Below are 21,343 nucleotides of genomic sequence, written 5' to 3' on the forward strand. Positions count from 1 at the left end.
ATAAGAAATTTGTGTTATAACAAAAAAATTTAAACTCTTAATTTTGTTATTAATACATATTGGAAATTTATCACCATTGTTAAAGTGAAATAATTTGATTTCGGCCTCTAGGTTGGAACGACCTAATCAAAATGTTTTTTAGATGTGAACACTCTGTTGATACTTTCTTGTGTAAAATCTTAGTGTAAATAGGATATAGGGAACTAAATAAATACTGCGATGTAAGATTTTAGCTTAAAAATGTTTCGTTAGTTTAGGATAGAAATAAGTTACTCATTGTTCTTCTTCTTCTTCTTCTTATGGTGCCTATCCGTTACGGATGTTGGACACTAACATGGCTATTGTTGTGAATTTATTAATTGTTATGTCTTTAATTTATAATGTCTTTACTAATTTATTATATTGTTCCTACTTTAATTTATTAAAAGGCACGATCATTTATATAAGTTTATTTATCACTACATATACAATAATTTATTAGTAGGCGAGCGTAACAATAATACCACGAGCGCGAATCTTCTTTATTAACTGTCCCTTCCAAATAAAGTTCCGTTATTATATACCAGTGCCGTTATCTCGAATAGTCTAAAACCTTCGATGGCGAAACGGTAACGGCAAACTGGATTTCCCTCGCATCGCTTCTGGAAGGTCGCTCAGGTAAATCGAGGCCTCTCGTAAACTCTACAACATATTAGATTAAAAACATGTTTTAAAGGTTAAAACTATGACTCATATTTTTACGTAACATTGCCCCCCTCTCAAAAGATGGTTCCTCCTGGAACCTTGTTGGGACTAGAACTGGAACGGTATGCTGGTATCGGCAACTGGACCCTCTTTTACAACTTCCAGTTGTATAAAAATGACAAGGGACGGTTTTCTCTCCGCACCAGTAACTATGCGGATTGCAACAGACTAACACCTGGACTTCGGTTTCTTTAAAGATCTCCTCCACCATATTTCGGATAACCCTCCAATCTAATTGGCGGCACTCCAACTTTGGCATGGCTAACTTTTGCACGTCGGACTCTAGTACGTGCCCTCTCAATTGAAGTAAGGCTTCCCATACATCTCGGTAGGTAGGTTGGTCACGGGCAGTGTCTTTTGTTACCAGGTAGAAAAGGTAACGTGATGCATCTTGGAGTTTCAAGGTTTTACCGGGAGCTGGCACTTGGCATTGAAGTTCTGCAACTCGACCAAACTTCCTTCGAAAGACGGATGCCAACCCTGGTGCGTCTTTGATACTGGCCGGGATGGTAAGGGCCAGCGAGTAGTCATCGGGGAGCTCGAGTAGATCTTGCTTTTCTTCAGTGGTAACACCATGTCTCGCTTTACCGGTACCTCCATAGGCACCCATGAATTCCTCAAACGTGAGGTCAAACACATCTTGGACTTGGTTTACTTCCACTTCTTCATCTACGTCGTGGTCACCTTCGAAAGATGCCAACCGGTTATGGTGTACTATCATCGGCTTTCCCCTCGGAATCTTGCTTATTCGGTAGATGACATCGTTGATCTTCTCCATGATGAGGTATGGACCTTCCCAAAACTGCTGCAATTTGGGAGAACAACCTTTTCGCTTCTTGGGATTATACAGCCATACTTTGTCGTTCTTCTTAAAGCAACCCTTTCCGGCTTGTGTATCGTACCGTTTCTTCATTCGGTCGCTAGCGATCTGAAGGTGGGAACGGACCAACTCATGTACATCGTCCATTCTTCTTCGTAATTCGATCACATAATCTTCACCTGCTACATCTTCTCCAGGTCGACACCCAAATTCTAGATCACAAGGTAGTCGCATTTCGCGTCCGAATAGGACTCTGGCTGGTGTCTGGCCCGTTGATTCGTTAACAGCAGATCTGTAGGCCATTGTAAAGAACGGAAGGTATTGGTCCCAGTCTCGCTGATGATTGGACACCATCTTTGTCAAATACTTGCCAACTGTCCTATTCATTCGTTCTACCATACCATCCGATTGCGGATGATACGCGGTAGTTCTTGTTTTCTTCATGCCTAGTCTATCACATATTCCTTGGAATAGATCACTTTCGAAGTTCCTGCCTTGGTCACTATGGATCTCCAAAGGCACTCCAAATCGGCTGATATATTCTTGGATCAACTTATCTGCAACGGTGGCGGCCTTCTGGTCTGGAAGTGCGTAAATCTCGACCCACTTAGTGAAGTAATCCATTACTACCAACATGTACTTGCCCCCATTTTCACTTTCTGGAAATGGCCCTGCAATGTCCAAAGCTATTCTTTCAAACGGGCTTCCAACATTATATTGTCTCATAGGAGCTCTCCTTTTCCGGTGAGGCCCGTTACTCGTAGCACAAATAGTACATTTCTTACACCAGTCTTTTACGTCGTCGGAACTGTTCATCCAATAAAACCGTTCCCGAATTCGCTGAAGGGTTTTCCTTACACCAAAATGCCCTCCCGATGGACTGTCGTGTAACTGACGAAGTACTTCGGCTATTCTGCTCTTTGGGATCACCAACTGTCTTCTCTTCTCTGAACCGTCATCATTTTCCAGGACTCGTTTAAGCAAGCCATCTTCGATGATAAATGAGTCCCACTGGGCCCAATACGTCTTAACTACTGAGCATAGGTTTGATATTGCCTGCCAAGGTGGTCGACGGTTTTCCTCTTTCCATTTTCGGATTTTCTGTATAACTGGATCTCTCTCTTGTTCTTCCCTTATCTTAGTAGGCGTCCAGTCGTCGTTGACAATCGTCGTTCTTAGCACTGCTGCTTCCTTGGATTCCGTTTTGTTGCAGTGGGGACACTCTGCTGGGCATGGCCGTCTGGAAAGAGAATCAGCGTTTCTGTGGCTAACTCCGGCTCGGTGCTCAATCTTAAAATCGTATTCTTGGAGTCGTTCGATCCACCTGGCTATCTGACCCTCTGGATTCTTAAACTGCATCAACCACTTAAGGGCGGCATGGTCGGTTCGGATTAGAAACTTTCTGCCATAGAGGTATTGATAGAAGTGCTCTACTGATTTAACTACTGCTAGAAGTTCTCTTCTCGTGACGCAATAATTCCGCTCAGGTTTTGAAAGAACTTTACTAAAATATCCGAGGACTCGTTCCTGTCCTCCTTGAATCTGAGACAGCACTCCTCCAATTCCCACATTACTTGCATCTGTATCTAAGATGAACTCTCCTTCTGGCAGTGGATACCCTAAAATTGGTGCTGTTATTAAATGCTTTTTCAAGGTCTCAAAGGCATTTTGGCAGTCTGTATCCCAGCGGTAATCTCTTGCTTCCTCCGTAAGTCGCGTTAATGGCTTAGCGATATCTGCAAACTCCTTAATAAACCTCCGGTAGTAAGTACATAGTCCAAGAAAACTTCTCACTTGATGTTTGTCAGTTGGTTTTGGCCATTCCTTAATGGAATCGATTTTTCCCTTATCCACGGCCACTCCTTCTTTACTGACTATATGACCCAGATAATTGACTTTACCTTGAAATAGCTGGCACTTCTTGGGGTTTAGCATCAATTGGGCAGCTTTAAGTCGATTAAAAACGTTTTCTAAATTCCTCAAATGATCTTCGAATGTCTCCCCCAAGACGATTATGTCATCTAAATAAACCAGGCATGTTTTCCAAGATAACCCTCTCAACACATTTTCCATAAGCCTCTCAAATGTCGCAGGAGCATTACAAAGTCCAAATGGCATAACGTTGAATTGCCACAATCCAGATCCTGTGGTGAAGGCTGTCTTTTCTTTATCGACTGGGTCCATTTCTACCTGCCAGTATCCAGACTTCAAATCTAAAGTAGAAAACAATTTACTTCCAGCCAATGTGTCCAATGTGTCATCGATCCGAGGCAGAGGATAACTATCTTTCTTGGTAACGTTGTTCAGCAAACGGTAATCCACACAGAACCTCGTCGTTCCGTCTTTCTTCTTAACCAGGACCACCGGAGAGACCCATGGGCTCGTAGAAGGTTCTATCACCCCGTCTTTCTTCATTTCCTGAACAATCGTTTCAGCTTCCTCTCTCTTCGCCTGTGGTAATCGTCGAGCTGTTTGACGAATTGGCTTAGCATTACCAGTATCAATTTTATGCTTAACAACGGTAGTTCTTCCCGTCTTTCCTCCTTTCGGTACGAAAATATCACGATACTGCCGAAGAAATTCCCTTAATTTCCTTTTCTCCATCTGATTTAGAGACTGTCCTGCAACTGCAACCATTTGGTCGAATTTGTCGTTGGAATTATCAGATGTTGTCGCCTGACGGATTATGGATGTCACAGGTACACAAGTTCCTACTTTTGTCTCTTTCTTTATGGTCACTGGGTAGTCGTTGACATTGATAAGTCTCACAGGAATTTCCTTAGCCGAAGTCACCAATTCCTTTCCAATTATGATTCCACGGCCAACCTCATCGTCGTGGTTCCAAGGCTCCATCATAACAGGTCTCCCTTCGTCCACAAATCCCTGTAGCCGCGCTACTATGATCGTTTCGCTTCTCGCAGGCACGACTGTATCTTCTGTAATGGCTGCTTGCACAGTGTTGTCATTATGTGGATGGAGAAATACCTCCTCGTTGCCAACTTTGATTACCTTATTCTTAAAATCCAATTGGAATCCATGCATATTCATTACGTCCATTCCTAATATAACATCCTCTTCGATGTCAGCAACTATAACAGTATGGACAAACTTTTCTGTCCCAATTCCCAATTGTACCTGGATTTCTCCATGAATGTTGGCATTTTCACCTGTAGCGGTCCGAAGTCGCAACCTCGTTGGTAACAGTTTCTTTCGGCTGTTTATAACTGTCGGGCGTATAATGGTTCTGGTCGCTCCGGTATCCACCAACAACGTATGCTTTTTACCATTTATGTCTCCATCTACATATACACTATCTTCACGACATTTCAAAGAAGCTATTAGTATGAGAGGGTCTTTGGAAGAGTTCCGGGTCGAAGCTGCCTCCCTAAGGTTGACTCGTTCTGGTTTTCCTGATGGTGAGTTTCTTGATTTTATGGTCTTCTTTTTCTTGCATGTCATGCTTTTCATCAAATTAAAGAGCTGGTCAAGTTTATCTTCGTCTCCTTCCTCTTTTACAGTCCTAACTTTACTGTACCCGCCAGAGGCCTGCGTAGCTGACTCGTATTCGAGGGCGGCGGATAAGACATCAACCAGCGTTTTGTGACGAGCTAATCGCAGTGTTCTCTGCATTTCATGATCACGAAGACCATCAATAAACGTTTGAACGGCCAATTTTTCCATCATGTCTTCGGGAGCTGTTGGATAAGCATATCGTACTAATCTGGCAATATCTACCTCATATTCTTGAAGAGCCTCATCTTTCTTCTGTCTACGATTTTTAAGCTGTGACTGATATACATGCTCCAAATGTTCGTGGCCATATCGCATATTTAACCTCTTCTTCAGTTGTTCGAAATCATCGGTCTCCTCTACGGCTATGGTCTGAAGCACATCTAAGGCATCTCCTCGAAGAGCGATAGTCAGGTTTACAGCCTTTTCTTTTTCAGACCATCCATTCGCTCTTGCGGCTGATTCGAACTGTTTCATGTAGTTGTTCCATGATGATTTTCCGTCGAAAGTTGGGACTTTAACATGAATAGAACCTCCACTTCCTTCAAATTTCGGCCGTGTCTCCAACTTACATTTCGTCTCGTCTTCTTTTATCTCCACTGTAATCGGATTGTTACCTCTCTCTGCTGTCCCTGTTTCCTCCATCTTCTTTTCCATCTCTTTCCATATCTTTTCTTCGAAGGCTAACATATCGGCAGCAACTTGGTTTTTTAATGAAGATATTCTATCGTCCAGGGCAGACATCTCAGAAGTGACTTTAGAGATTTCCGAAGAGATGTTAGCAGAGACTTTGCTTTCCAGCGAAGAAATCTCGTTAGAAACTTTGTCTTCCAACGAAGCGATGTCGCCGGAAACTTTGGCTACATCACCAGAAACCTTGGCTACATCAGAAGAAACTTTCGAAATATCGTCAGAAACTTTGTTCTCTAATGATGCGATGTCACCAGAAACTTTGGCTACATCAGAAGAAACTTTCGAAATCGACGAGAGGACAGCATCTTCAAATATATAAGTCTCTGGATCTAGTCCTTCTTCTAGCAAAGCGTTCTTTAGTCGTTGGACTAACTCAGCCTTTTTTCCGGTAGAAGCTAATTCTCTGTCTTCGAGATGTCTTCTTAAATTAGTCACTGTCAGCTCATAAATCGTAGCCATTTTCACAATTTATTTTACGTATTCACTTGTATTATTATTATAAGTCTAATTTATGTTCGATCTCACTCTGACACCATTTGTTGTGAATTTATTAATTGTTATGTCTTTAATTTATAATGTCTTTACTAATTTATTATATTGTTCCTACTTTAATTTATTAAAAGGCACGATCATTTATATAAGTTTATTTATCACTACATATACAATAATTTATTAGTAGGCGAGCGTAACAATAATACCACGAGCGCGAATCTTCTTTATTAACTGTCCCTTCCAAATAAAGTTCCGTTATTATATACCAGTGCCGTTATCTCGAATAGTCTAAAACCTTCGATGGCGAAACGGTAACGGCAAACTGGATTTCCCTCGCATCGCTTCTGGAAGGTCGCTCAGGTAAATCGAGGCCTCTCGTAAACTCTACAACATATTAGATTAAAAACATGTTTTAAAGGTTAAAACTATGACTCATATTTTTACGTAACACTATTCTGACTTTGTTGACTGCTGCCCTGAAAAGTCCGGTAGTAGTTAAGTTAAAAGTATGGTCCAAAGTAGGTTGTATCGTTATCCATTGCGCATTATATGGCCCAGGTATTCTAGTTTGCGACGTTTTATGGTTATGACTAGTTCGCGCTCTTTACCCATTCTATGTAGTACTTCTTCGTTGGTAACTCTGTCTATCCAGGAAATCCTCAACATGCGTCTATAGCACCACATCTTAAATGCTTCGAGTCTCTTCAGTGATGCTTCAGTTAAGGTCCATGACTCCACGCCATATAAAAGAACGGAGAATACGTAGCATTTTAGTAAACGAACTTTTATTGTCAATTTTATATCGTGGCTGTTAAAGATTTTTTTCATTTTGACGAAAGCTGATCTTGCCTTCTCGATCCTTATCTTGATTTTCATCGATTGGTCCCACTGTTCATTTAAGTTTGCACCCAGATAACAAAAGTTGGTGATATGTGTTATAGGTTGTTGGTTAACTAGTAATTGACCAGGTGGTATCCTATTTTTGCTTATAACCATGTATTTGATTTTTATGATGTTAAAATCAAGCCCAAACCTGCTACTTACTTCTGCCATCCTGAAGACAAGTGTCTGCAGACCTTTAAGACTGTCTGCAAAAATGACAGTATCATCAGCGTATCTTATGTTGTTCAATCGTTCTCCGTTTATAAGTATTCCCTCGTCTATGTCCGTTAGCGCTAGGTTCATAATGTGCTCTGAATATGTATTGAACAATAATGGGGACAATATACATCCCTGTCGAACACTTCTTTTTATCTTTATGTCGTCTATTAACTGACGACATAAAGATATATTGAATATAAGATAAAGAATTGAATTTAATATTTTCATCAGTTGGTCATGTTTTATTCTATCGAACGCTTTCTGGTAATCAACAAAACATACATATATATATATATATATATATATATATATATATATATATATATATATTGTCATACTTTTTCTTTCCCAACCAAAGAAAAATAAATAAAAATATCCATCGGAATAAAATTTTAAGATATCATTATAAACAAAAATGTATATAGTAATATAAGATCAGATTTAGTGTAGATAAGAATAGAAATTTGTTTGGCAAACGACCTTTTTCCGTTTCAAACAAAATTATCAAAAAAACCTTTGTTTAGAATTAGAAGACATTTTACCTGTCTTAGTTAATCTTTTCATTGTTTGTATAGTCGACTATTAAATGACCATATTCTAATCTTTTGAAATATGTATAAATTGTGTATTGACAAAACCAATTTTAAAGTAAGCTATTTAGTTTTTCTCTGAAACCGAAATTAGGCTTTTCCAAAATCATGGTAAACACAATTTGAGCTTTTGATTGGACGGTCGTTTTTAAATGGGAATTTGTGAGCCGATCAGGAGACCGGAGGAGTTAGTTATATTTTGGTCATCGAAAGGAAACAGTCGTGTGTCTCAAGATAGGGTGTGGTTCGTGAGTTTGGATACCGGCGTAACGAAAAGAAGTGAATAGTTTGCAGAAGGAGATAACAAGTAGATTAAAAGAGGTCCTTGTATCTACCGTGGGCATTTTATAAAGTATATGTGAAAGTATTCTTACGGCATCAAGTTGACAAAAGGAGGTCCTGGTGTCATAAATAAGTAGCTGAGTTTGAAGAAGTGAATCAGGTGTTTTTTGTGTAGTCTGCAGGAGGTTTGCAGAGACGTTAAGAAGGAGCCGAGGTGCCAAAGAGGAGAGATCCCATCGTTGAGGAGACTGGACTTTTCTGGGTATGTTCCAACATACAACTCAAGAAGAAAATAAGCTGTAAGTGTTTGTACAATTGAATTTTATATCTGTGAAGGATCGGTTTGACATCATGGTCATTAGCATTCAAATTTAAGAACTGAGGTTTTGTTAGGCTAATCAAAAGTTTAAAGTTTTGTTGTTTCTTGTTTCAAGTAAAGAAAATTTTAAGTAAAATTGGTTTTCACGTAATATAAATGTATGTTGCTTTATAATCTTATTATTATAAAAATTTGATTTATTTTCTTGTATGCTGATTGATAAGATAACGACAGAATTTAATAATTGTTTTATTCGTTCATATAAAATAAAGAAACGTAAATCTTTGTAATATAATATATTTGTATTCTTATCCTTTCTTCTCCCTCCCGATAAAAGACAACTAGAAAATCTTTTGAATCCATTGAACACAGGTAATATAAGGATTATTTTACTTTTGATAACAAATAAGTTATAATTCTTTTTTATTGGCTCAATAAACTAAGATTAAAGTCAAAATAAACAATCATAATAATATATATATATATATATATATATATATATATATATATATATATATATATATATATATATATATATATATCACAATTCACGTCTCTACATCTTTGAAAGAGAACTTGTATTGCGAAAAGTGCCTCTCGAGTACCCAATGCATCCCTGAAGCCGAATTGTGTGTTTGTCATGTGTTCTTCACACCTTTTATATATTCTTTTATGTATAATTTTTAAAAAAGTTTTCAGGAGATGGCTCATAAGGTTTATTATTCGATAATCTTCACATTTTTTGGCTTTGGGTTTTTTAGGGATTGTTATAAAAGTTGATCTTAGCCACTGTTGGGGTATTTTTCCACTTTGGTATATATTGTTGAAGATCAAGGTAAGTCTTTTTACTTCGTCTTTATCCATAATTTTCAAAAATTCTGAGTAGAACTCGTCTGATCCTGCGACTTTTCCCTCCTTAATGTTGTTTATAGCAGCTTCTACTTCCGCTTCGAGAATAGGTGGTCCGGTATCGTCATTTTTATTTTGTGTGATGGCGACATTCCTATCGTCTTCAAATGTTGTTGTCACATAGTTCATCCATGTTGTTTTTGTTTCTTCAATATCAACTATTGGATTTCCTTGTGCGTCTGTTAAGTGTCCCGGCCTTTTTGATTTATAGATGCTTGCTGCTTCTTTGATCTTTTTATGGAAGTTGAACGAATCGTGTTTACGTTCCAATATCTCGATTTCTTCACACTGTTCTTCCAGATTTTTATTTTTAGCTTCTCTGACAGCTTTTTTTATCTCTTTGTCTAGAAATTGATATGCAACGTAGTCTTTCCGCTTGGATTCTCTTCTTCTATCCATCATCTGTAATATACCGTCGGTTATCCATGGTTTTTTCTTTTCTGTCTTTTTCGGTCGCAGGTATTGGTCTAATATTTTCTTCCCAATGTTTTCTAAGTGGTTTATTTCTGTATCAACATCATTAACTACTTCTGACTTAGATATGTTGTTCTTCAGATATTCCCGTACTTCTTGCTTTATGTCATCATCTCTTAGTTGTTTGAGATCGTATCTTATAGGATTAGGTTTGTGGATTTTTTTAAATTTCAGACGAAACTTAGCGACAAGTGGGTTATGGTCTGACTTAATATCTGCACCAGGGTAGGTTTTCACTGATGTTATTGAGTTTTTGAATCTTTTATTTATTAAAATATAGTCAATCTGGTTTCCTATGATGTTTTCTGGCGTGTCACTGGGTGAGCGCCATGTGTATAACCTTCTGTGTGGTAATTTGAAAAGTTTATTGGTGATTACCAACTCTTCTTCCGTAGCAAATGTGAGTAGGCGTTCTCCTCTCTCATTTCGCTCACCCAGACCCCATGAACCTACTACTTCACCATAACTACCCTTACCCATTTTGGCATTAAAGTCACCCATAACTAGCGTTACTTTATTGGTTTTTAACTTACTTAGGACTTTTCTTAAATCGTAGTAAAAAGCTTTTAATACTTCGTCTGATTTGTCTGCTGTGGGTGCGTATATTTGGATTATGTTGGTTTTTGCTGGGAATAAATCAAGTTTAATGAAAATGATTCTCTCAGATATTGGAACAAATTTCGTAACGTATTTGTTTATTTGTTTATTTAAAATTATTCCGACGCCATGCTTATGTTGACCTTCTGTAGTACCAGAGTAATATACTTGGTGCTCGTTTATTTGACTTTTCCGGCGTCGGGCCATCGCATTTCACTGATGCCCATTATATCGATATTCAGTATTTCCATTTCATGGATGGCATTATAAATTTTTCCCGCTTCGTACATGGTCTTAACGTTTCAGGTGCATATTTTAATATACTGTTTAATTTTTCTAGGCGCATACTTTTCTTTTACTTGGGGGTTTCGCTTGCTAACGACCTGGGAGGCCCCGTGATTCTGTGTTGTTATTCCTCCCCTGCCGGATCTTGCACTCCGATATACATGATCAGCAGTCTTTACTTTCAAAGCTGTAGCCATGATAGATGTACAAGAGATATCCATATGGATCTTTAATGTAGTGGTTTCTCCTTGCTTTCTACATACTTACGCCGTTGACCTAGATCTCGGTTCATCCGCCTTTAGAGCGAGTTTCCCAACCCTAGGACAAAAGAGTGTCCTACCACTTACCAACTCATCCACCTGAAGCCGTTGGTAGGTAACTGTGGGATTGCTTATACCGGCAATCACTCGGACGTCCAGATTTGCACCGGATGACCAGAATCAAGATCATCATGCGTGTAGGTGAGGTCGACATTTGGATAGGAGAGGCTATACGTTGCGCATCACTATCCCTTGCATCCCAATGAGCAATTGTTCTATCAATAAGCATATTGCAGGGGCGGACTAAGGCCTAGGCAACCTAGGCACGTGCCTAGGGCCCGTAATTTTTGGGGCCCGAAAATTAAGTTATTTAAGTACTTTTTATTATTAATAATTATGTCGAATCGTTTTTTGATAAAGTCTACAAGTGGGGACGAGCGTTCCCGTGCATATGCATCCACACCCACAAGTGTCGATGTCGATTTGTGTAAATACGATAAATTCTCGCGCCTATAGAGTATAAAAAGTCAAAGGTGGCTATTTAAATCAGTCTCCTGAATGTTACGTATTGTATCTTATGTGAGTTTTGATTGAAAATTGTGCTATTAAGACCTAGACTTGATTACAAATAGATTGTTTTGGATTCATAGTTAATACATACTTTGTGAAATTACTAAATATAGAAAACCAATAAAATAGAAGAACCAATAGAAGAAGAGAAAAATAGAAGACCAATTCACCATTCAAAATAAAGAAAGGCAAAAAATCCAAAAAGAGGTGGTTCTTTTCTTCAAGCTATCAAGAAATATATCGCTGCAAATTACAAAGTAGATGCGAAAAAAGTTGCACCGTTCATCAAGAAATATTTAAAAGCTGCAATTGCTACTGGATCATTGATGTAAACAAAGGGAAAAGGATCTTCAAGTTAGCGTATATCTCATCGTGTTCTGGATCTACAAAGCCTAGTTCAGGAGAAAAATGAAAGCTGGAGGAACAATTAAACCGAAAAAAAAAATGCTACCGCCGCCAAACGTTCTGCTACCAGCGAATAGGTTGAAAAGAAGTCAGCTTCTAAAACTGCGTCATCTTCATTCCCAGTTCCGACTTCGGCAAGGGCCAAAGTAAAAACACCAACCAAAGCAAAGAAATCAAATAAAGACAGTCCTACAAAAAAACCAAAGGCACCTAAGCCAAAAACCGCCAAGGCTACCGCAAGTTCACCAAAAGGATAGAAAAGCTGCTGCTCCTAAGAAAAAGTAATTGGACTAATTAATATCTTCGAATTGTTAAAACAAATGTAAGTTTTTATAAAAGTATTACATTACTTAATTAAATTAATATATATCATAAATTACCATAAATTGTGATTGTAATATTGAGCAAAATAAAATTAATTGAAGATCATTTTCTTTTTTCTTTTTAGTACTTTGAATTAATGAAACTAAGAGTTTTGTAAACAACATTGCATTATGACCAGATACTTAACAGACGCCAAACGAGAGAGTATTATATAAAAAATCCACTAAAATCGATAAATGAATCTTTGGAATCATCTTATATTCAATGTAACGAAGGGTCAAAACCAATCACAAGCAAATCAGTGGCGGCTTTTGGGGGTAGGTAAGATAGGCCGGGCCTACCCAATAATTTTAAGAGCTTTAAAATTGAAAAACATATATTCAAAAATTATGTTAATGCATATATAATAACTTTTAAATGTACTAAATCACTCAATACATTGCGTCCGTTAAAACAACTATGTTATTATATTCCCACAGAAAACATCGAATCGTATTCACGCATTTTAAATATCATTAATAGGCCCGATCGGAACTGGCCGACCCAGCTCACATAAGATCCCCGTACAATAAGCGTTTGAAGTTAAGCGGCTTGCCGGACAACGATTTATATTGTCGTGTTTATGCTTGCTGTTTAGGCACCAGACGATCGGGCCTACGTCGACCATCGTTGTCACTTGTAACATAATTATCGAATTGTAATATAAATTATCTTTTAAATTATGATAAAAAAATATGTAACATAATCTATAATTGTAACATATTTTTAAACAGACAACACAATTGCAAACAAGTGCACGGTTGGCCAAATAAATTTAAAAAAAAATAGTAAAATTCGAAAAAAAAAGATTCCCACTCTCACACAAAAAAAAATGTATTACACACATTGGCGGCTACAGAATTTTTGTTGGGGAGGTCATGGATCTTGAGGGTGATTACTTTTCTCTGATGCAAGGTCACTTTTAGTCTTACCACCAATAGGATAAGTGGATTTCCAAATATTTTTAAGGGGGGTCATTACTCCGTGACCCCTCCCTCTCTGATTACACATAGCTTTATGTAATTTGCTGGCTTGGCCTACCCAAAATTTTACCACACCAGCCGCCACTGAAGCAAATTAACTATTGCCTCCTTCTTCTGAACAATGAATAGCGGGGAAAAAGTTAAATGAGATTGATTGGATTATACTGAAATCAACAACTTACTGTACTATTTTAGGTTTGTAAATTATTTTCCAAGCAAAAACGCTAATGACAAAACGGACGAATGATTGGAAAAATGTACATGAAAAATTGTCAGAACATGGAAAATTCGCTGACCACATTGTCCGTTGTGATATACATTAAATTTAAAACAATTTTCATGACAGTGATATTAGTGACGCTTCAATAGAGGAATAAAAATGTTATGAACAAGATTTAAACCTAGCAGAACTGAAAAATGAAGTATTACAATTTAATGCTTTTATAAGTAGAGAGAGATTTTCATATGAAAATATTATTTCGCCTGTATCCATGTGATCATTTATTAAGAAAAATAATATTGCCACATTCCCAAATTTAAACACAATACTGAGAATTGATTTACCGATTCCAATTTTTGCTTGGAATCCGATAAGTAAATAGAACTACATACTGTATGCTTTGAAACAAACTACCAAACGCAAAATATGTGTCATGATTGAAAAATAGGCCCGGGATTACAATGTTATCTAGGGCCCGATTTAGTCTTAGTCCGCCACTGGCATATTGTAATGTTACTCCGAAAGGAGCATAATAAAAAAATAATATTATAAGAAATACAACAAGAAATATAATAGGTATGAGAAAAACACCATTTTTGAAAACGCTGTTCTATGAACGATCATGTTTATTATAAAATAAATCGAAAAACGAAGAGAATTTAGCCTAAAAACGTTTATTCTATTTATAAAAAAAACTTTCAACGGAGTTTGTATATACAAACTATTTGAACTTATGAAAAAAAGAAGATACTCAGTATACCTGATCAGCTAATAAAAAATATTTACAGAAATACAAATATTGAACGGCATGATACTGCGTTCTTGGTCAATAGTTAATAGATCAGTTACTGATGGTTTTTACCTCCGAATTCTTTATAACTGAATCGATTCATTTGAAATTTTGTGTGTTGATAAATAATTACTCAAGGAACTAAAGTTATATAGTGCCGATGTGCGCTTTCACCCTGGGGGTGTTTACCACCCCTTTTCGAGGGTGAAAATTTTTTTACTCAAAATAACCACACTATTCGATAGAAAAACAAATTTTAAACAAAAAATGTGGTAAACTTTTTTTCACTAGATCAATACTTTTTGAGTTATTCGCTGTTAAAAAGTGTCATTTTTTGTTAAAAAAAAACATGTTTTTCAAAGGTTTTTTAAGAATAGCTCTGAAACTAAGAGTTTTATCAAAAAAAGTGTAACGACTAAAATTAAAGCTCATAAAAAAACAAAAGATTGGCTTTTTAATGAATATTTTCAGTTCAATATTAACTGAGTTATGGCTTTTCAAAGGTTTGTTTTTGTTTTTGTCTTTCAATACGAGTATTTAACGTTAAATAACGGAAAACAGGTACATTTTTCGACAAAAACTCATATAAAATTTTTAAAAGAGCTTGAAAAGACCTTTAAAATGAGTGGTGGTAAAAGTCCTTTGCACCAACTGTACGTGAGATACGATCAAAAAAACGATGGTTTTCTCAAATTTTTGTAAAAAAAAAAACGCAATAAAACTAACGTCATGTTCACTAGGATTGAAATAAATTGTTTTCCTTATAGAATTTACTTTATTTTAGTGTTTTTTGTATGATCCAAAAGTTTAGCCACTTTGGAATACCCAGTTTTTGAAAAAAGTATGATTACATTTTTTTTGTAAATATTAAAAAAAATCTTTTTTTTATAATAACTTCAAAACTATAAAAGATACGTAAAAGATGACACAATACAAAAAAAAATAGGTTTTTTTTTCAACAAAAATTTTCATTTTTTAATTTTTTTTGTAGCTTAAAAAATAACTTGAGATATAGTTGGTTGAAGTTTGCTTTATAGCGCATGAACCACTGGTCTCCGACCCTTTGACCCTTAAGCCTTTAAACATGAAGGACTTTAGAATGTTTAACATTCCTATACTTATAGCCCGTTAAATTACCTGTAAAATCGTTTTTTATGCATGTTGTAGCATCAAAATTAACCGAGTTATTGTAAAAAAACCAATAGTACGTTTTAGAATAAATTTTGGAGCATGGAAAAATTTTATAATTTGGAACATTTGAGCATTGCGATGGAACTAATAGACATTTACCAGCTCTAGAGGAACTGCTGAAAATGATTTTTTGCAATTGTACAAAAGGTTGCGGATCAGCGTGTGGCTGTCGGAGGCTGGGATTATTTTGCAATGCAACATGCGGAACATGCTGTGGTGACAATTGCCAAAATTGTCCTCCAGTAAACGAAGACCAATTTTACGGTGAAAATTATGATTCCGATGATCAATAGATATTCATTTATTTTATACCTCGTTTTATGTAAATATTACTTATTTTTAATTTTTTGGAAAATAAAAAAATTGTAATATATTATAAACTAAATTTTTTCTATTTATGTCCATGTCTAAGTTAAGGATTTAAGGATTTTATTTTCATCAAAAGGGGTGCTTGTATGGGTTGAAAAAAGTAAGCTCATTTTATAAGTAAAAAATTAATTTTTGTCTACAAACAATGCACTCTAAAAATGTTTCAAATCGTTAAAAATATTTTTTAATTCATTTTTGACAAAGGGGGTGGTTGTGAGGGTTGAAATGTTGAAATTTTAATAAAATGTTATTTTATAAGCAAGAAATTAATTTTTGTTTAATAAAATGCACTCAAGAAATGTTTGAGACCAATAAAAATATATTAAATTAATTTTTTAAAAAAGGGGTTGGTTGTGAGGGTTGAAATGTTAAATTATAATAAAAAGTTATTTTATACGCAAAAAATTAATTTTCGTTAAATAAAATGCACTCAAGAAATGTTTCAAACCGATAAAAATATTTTTTAAATCATTTTTAATTCATTTTTTTCATAAGGGTAGTTGTAAGGGTTGAAAATTTCCAATAAATAAAATATTATTGTATAGCTAGGGTAATAATTTTTATTTGTATTTAAATACATAATTGAAATGTCTCAAGCTGCTACGACTTTTTTTTTTCATATTATTTTTATAAAAAGTATTAGCTTTTAGGGGTTTTTAAAGGGTTTTAAGGGTTGAAAATTGTGAATAATTAATTTTCATTTTAGAGAACACATTACAATATTTACCTTATGCGAATAAACAAGATTTAAATGCATAAAATAATTAAATCCGTGTTTTTCCCAGTTTCTTCAATAAGGGGTAATTTTCACCCCTTAAAAACAAAAAGCGCACCTAGAGCGTATATAACTTTTGAAGTGGAGGGTAAGATAAGCTTAATTTGAAATTTTCAAAGAAATCGTAGTGAAAAGTATTACCATATTTTAAGCCTCAGTAACTGGACTATAAATGATTTTCTCTCAATCCAAATTGATCGGTATTGAGTTCCTTTTTATATTAATTATTTAGTCTTTTTTAACAATAAATATTCTTAGTTTTCGTTTCCGACGTAACAAAAACAAAAGAGTGTGGGTCTAGTTTTTCAAAACTTATGATTTAAAAATAGCTTCCTATTTGGAAGACAAAAAATGGAAATTAAATAGTTCCAATTGTACAATTATGGTAAATTTCCATTATGTAATAATTAATTATAAAAATAAAGTGTCACGATATCAAGAGAACAATATTAAATGCTTACCAGCTGATCCCAATTTGCATAATTTTGGATATAAAGAAAATAAGACCACCAATATGTTTTACAATTGTTTATTTCAGTTTGACATCCAGGCTGCCATAAAGGTCCATTGCCCATGTGTTTAAATAAATATACCGCCACTAGATAGAGCATTAGTACTGGGGCAGTTATTCTAAAATATATGATTTCAATATATTGCAAAATTAATTTGAGGTAACTTAATAATTGTACAATTATATGTTACAGATCGATATCTGGTGCTTCAACTCCAACAAATGGTCGGGTTCTGGCACCCGTACCGTACCATAACAAAAATTTTTAATGTGCTTTTTGTGGAATCCAGTGTTTTTTGAGTTTTTTTAATGAAATATTTTAACATAGAACCAGTTTAATGGAAAATTTCTGTATTTTTCTATCAAATCAGATCTCTCTTAGTAGTGATACTTTTAAATACTTCACCATAGTTCTGAAGATATCTTTGTATGCCGAAAGCGCTTAGCTAGGAAATAAATGTTTACACATTTCAAAAATGCTTTTCTTTTCCATTCTTTGATTTGTCGTAAGTGTGTACAAAAACATAACAGTCTTTTCATTTAAAAATAATGAAGCACCTGGACCAGATCAAATCCCTGCTGAGCTATTTAAACTTTTGGACGAAGAAAACAATACATTTCTTTAACAAAATTTACAGCGAAGGAATATAAACAAAAGTTTATAATATTCCCAAAGAAAGGCAGGTTCACCAAATGCAGTGATTTTGACTAATCACTTAAGATACTTTTACGAATTATACAAAACAGAGTTAGTATTCCTTCTGTGCAAAAGTAGAATGAGTCTACAATCGATTATTGAATCGATTATCGAATCGATAATCGATTCTATAATCGATTTAATAATCGATTCAATAATCGATTCAAAGTAATAATCGATTCTTTTTGATTAGATACAATAATCGATTCGACAATCGATTCAATTCTGTTTAATTTGATTCGATAAACGATTCGATTTAATCGATTCGATAATCAATTCGATTCTAATAATTGATTCGATTCGATTTGATTCGATATTTGATTCGATTAGATTCGATTCGATTCAGTATTTAATTCGATTAGATTCGATATTTGATTCGATTAGATTCGAATCGATTCGATATTTCATATATAATCATTCATTCTATAATCAATTCGTTTCGATACTTGATACGATTTGATATTTGCTTCGATTCGATTCGATTTCGATTCCGATTCTGATTTCAATTCCGATTTTTGTTCAAATTATATAATAGTAATTGGTAATTCTGATGTGACATTAACTTTAATATAATTCCATACCTTCAACCATCTTATATATAACTTGCGATAGTCCAAAGAACAAATAGTATAGAGTCATGCTTTATAAAATAATGTAATGTTTAAGCTTACCGAATATATCGATGAAGATACAACAGAGGAACATATTTTACCTGCATCTTCCAAGGCAAAATTTTTCGTTTGAAGTAAAGATAACCTACCAAGAAACCACTCATAAAGAAAAAAGTTGTAACTGCGTGGTTAGCACCAAATATATATGAGGCATACCTCAGGTAAATCCGCTAAAAAATTGAAACAGTTACTAAAGGTATGGTAAGGTAAGGCTTAATACATGAACCTACAGAAATAGCATAATCCATATTCATAGCGGGCATCATCATTGTTGTAAAAGATTGAACACCATGTGCTGCTATAACCCAAGCGACACTGATGATTCTAAAACCACTGAATGTTTGTATTGTTTCTTCTGATGGTTTTAAAGATACTCTAAGAATATTGTTTGTATTTGTAATTACCGAAAACGCTACTAATAAAGGATGAGAGACTTCTGAAACAAAAACATATTTAAAATAATTGCTTACCTTAGTTACTAAAATATACTTACTGATTCCCACTTTGTTGCAATAGAAGTCATAGAGTGTGCTTACAATCATTAAAAATAGCACCAAAATAAAAAGACCACTAAAAAATAAAATACATGTGGTGAATTGTCTGCAAATCTGAGTCTATTTTCTAAATAGGTGAGAAAAGCAAGGATTACTGAGAATTGGTTTTAGTTTACTTTAGACGATTATTTTCAGGCTACAACCCATTTTAGCCCATTGTAAGTCTCCAATAAATGTTACTTAATCAGTAAAAATTGAGATTTGACATTTGTTATAGGCTATAAGTTAAATATGCCAATACTATCTTTATAATGAGTAAGTATATTTAAATGGTCTGAGTGTATTGCAAGGATATTTAGATAAAGATACAAAAAGAATGATCCGATGTAAATATACTGTTAGCTTAATTATGCCAGGACAGTGTTGGTAGGGAAATATTATATTTAAAGGCGTTCAGGCCCTGGCCAAAAAACGTAAAGAGTTGATTTGACTATTATCTGTATAACCCTTTATTACCTCTCCTTATTATTTTGAACCAGCCCTATTTAATACAGTTCTCATACTCTGAAATTATAATATTAATTTGATAAATATACACCGTTTTTGTACATATTTCCGAAATAAAATTACCTTAAATGTCTTATAATTAAATATCTGTGTGTGCTAAAATTGTTTAGAAACGATTTTTTCTTTTTTTTTATCGTTCTCATTTTTATCGTTCTTGTTTTTTCTATGAATATTTATTAAATATTTTCATTTCTTTAGTTATCCTGAGACACGTACTTAATTCGCTTATATTTTCTAGCAAATAATCTAGATCAATTACCTCGTTACCATACTTAGAAATTGGAGTTATAGAGTAAGAAGGTAGATAGACGATTAAAGACATAATGGGGAAAAGCAAAATAAGATGGACGGATTCTAGGCATTGTAAAATTAATAATCGTCACATATTATATTATTCAGGTAATCCAAAGAAAGGCACAGAAACGGAGCAGTTATAATCTTAAAGGAAGTAATTTATTCATAACAGATATGTTAAAAAACGTACCAATATCGAAGAGAATACGTATTCAACTTCACAATTTCCCAATTACAACTAACATTATCCAGGTATATGCTCCTACAGCTGCCAAACTAGACGATAAAAGCGAAGGATTCTATAGTGAAATATCCAAAACCTTAACAAACCTCCCCAAATAGATTTAACTTTGATTTTAGGTGACCTAAATGCCAAAATTGGTAGAGTTTGTAAAGAGAAATTGCTGAATTTACAGCAAAACAAGAATTTGTGATTACTAATACCTATTTTACATTCCCATTTAGAATATTCTATACCTGAAAATCACCTCAGAATATTCCAAATCCTATATAGAGATATCAAATAGATTAAATTATGTTAATAAAAGATTTCGTAAGTTCATAATGTTAACCCAAGAAAAGCCCATCGACTGGGATAGCAGAAAAATTATAAATAAATGTAGGAGTATATTTGTTTGATGCATAGACATCATTCAAAAGATTTATTTGGTATTTTGAGTACAAACCTATACTTTAGAGACACGCCAAAAGATAGACAAGACTTTCAATCGGACACAGGCATGGTCTGGTCCCCGATGATAACTATAAATGGATATATAAAGTATATATTTTCTTTTATGTTATATTTAGCAAAAGAATATCTATGATAAACGTATATATCTTAATTAAGTATATAAATACTTACATAGTTATAAAGGTCCCAAGAGATATTTCTTTTCCGGTTTCTTTAGTCGTACAAAACTCGTCGATCAGTACTGGAGGAAAGTTAGGTATTACATAATTACCAATGGTCAAAAGATCGCTAGCAGTACATTCGCTTGGTGTACAAGTTGCCAATTTATAAAATATCTAAAAAGAAGTATTATTTGAAATTTATATTGGAATTTGATCATATATTTACATGAATTGATCATGTTAGATATTTTAATTGGAAAGTGGAGGTAAAATAGTAACAGGCATAATAAATAATAGTGAACTAATTGACGAAAGCGAATAACAATTTCAGATTTCTAAATGGACATTTGCTAAACCCTTCGTCGTCTGCTTTCTGTTTTGATAGGCATATGACTGTTTTAACAAAATGTTTATACTTTGTTGATGTCGTACCACATTTGTCTGGCCACTATTGATGTTTTCACGAATTACATCCTGATATTCTTTCTATATGTGGTCAAATTTTATTTTCA

At 34.7% G+C, this 21,343-nt stretch overlaps 1 protein-coding gene across 3 annotated transcripts in view; it reads right to left on the reverse strand.

Annotated features, from left to right (window-relative positions):
- LOC140436792 (nose resistant to fluoxetine protein 6-like) overlaps positions 1-21,343 on the reverse strand; it is a 46,945-nt gene that overhangs the window by 12,962 nt on the left and 12,640 nt on the right. For 2 of the 3 annotated variants that reach the window (XM_072525882.1, XM_072525884.1), the window contains exons 3-7: positions 20,842-21,005; positions 19,115-19,191; positions 18,852-19,057; positions 18,622-18,791; positions 17,204-17,372 (exon numbers count right to left, since the gene is read on the reverse strand). In XM_072525882.1, the coding sequence (XP_072381983.1) occupies positions 17,204-17,372; positions 18,622-18,791; positions 18,852-19,057; positions 19,115-19,191; positions 20,842-21,005 (786 nt within the window). The remainder of the gene's footprint in view (positions 1-17,203; positions 17,373-18,621; positions 18,792-18,851; positions 19,058-19,114; positions 19,192-20,841; positions 21,006-21,343) is intronic. The other variant, XM_072525883.1, reaches the window with a different exon arrangement.

The sequence above is a fragment of the Diabrotica undecimpunctata genome, chromosome 3, assembly GCF_040954645.1.
Source record: "Diabrotica undecimpunctata isolate CICGRU chromosome 3, icDiaUnde3, whole genome shotgun sequence".
Taxonomy (NCBI): domain Eukaryota; kingdom Metazoa; phylum Arthropoda; class Insecta; order Coleoptera; family Chrysomelidae; genus Diabrotica; species Diabrotica undecimpunctata.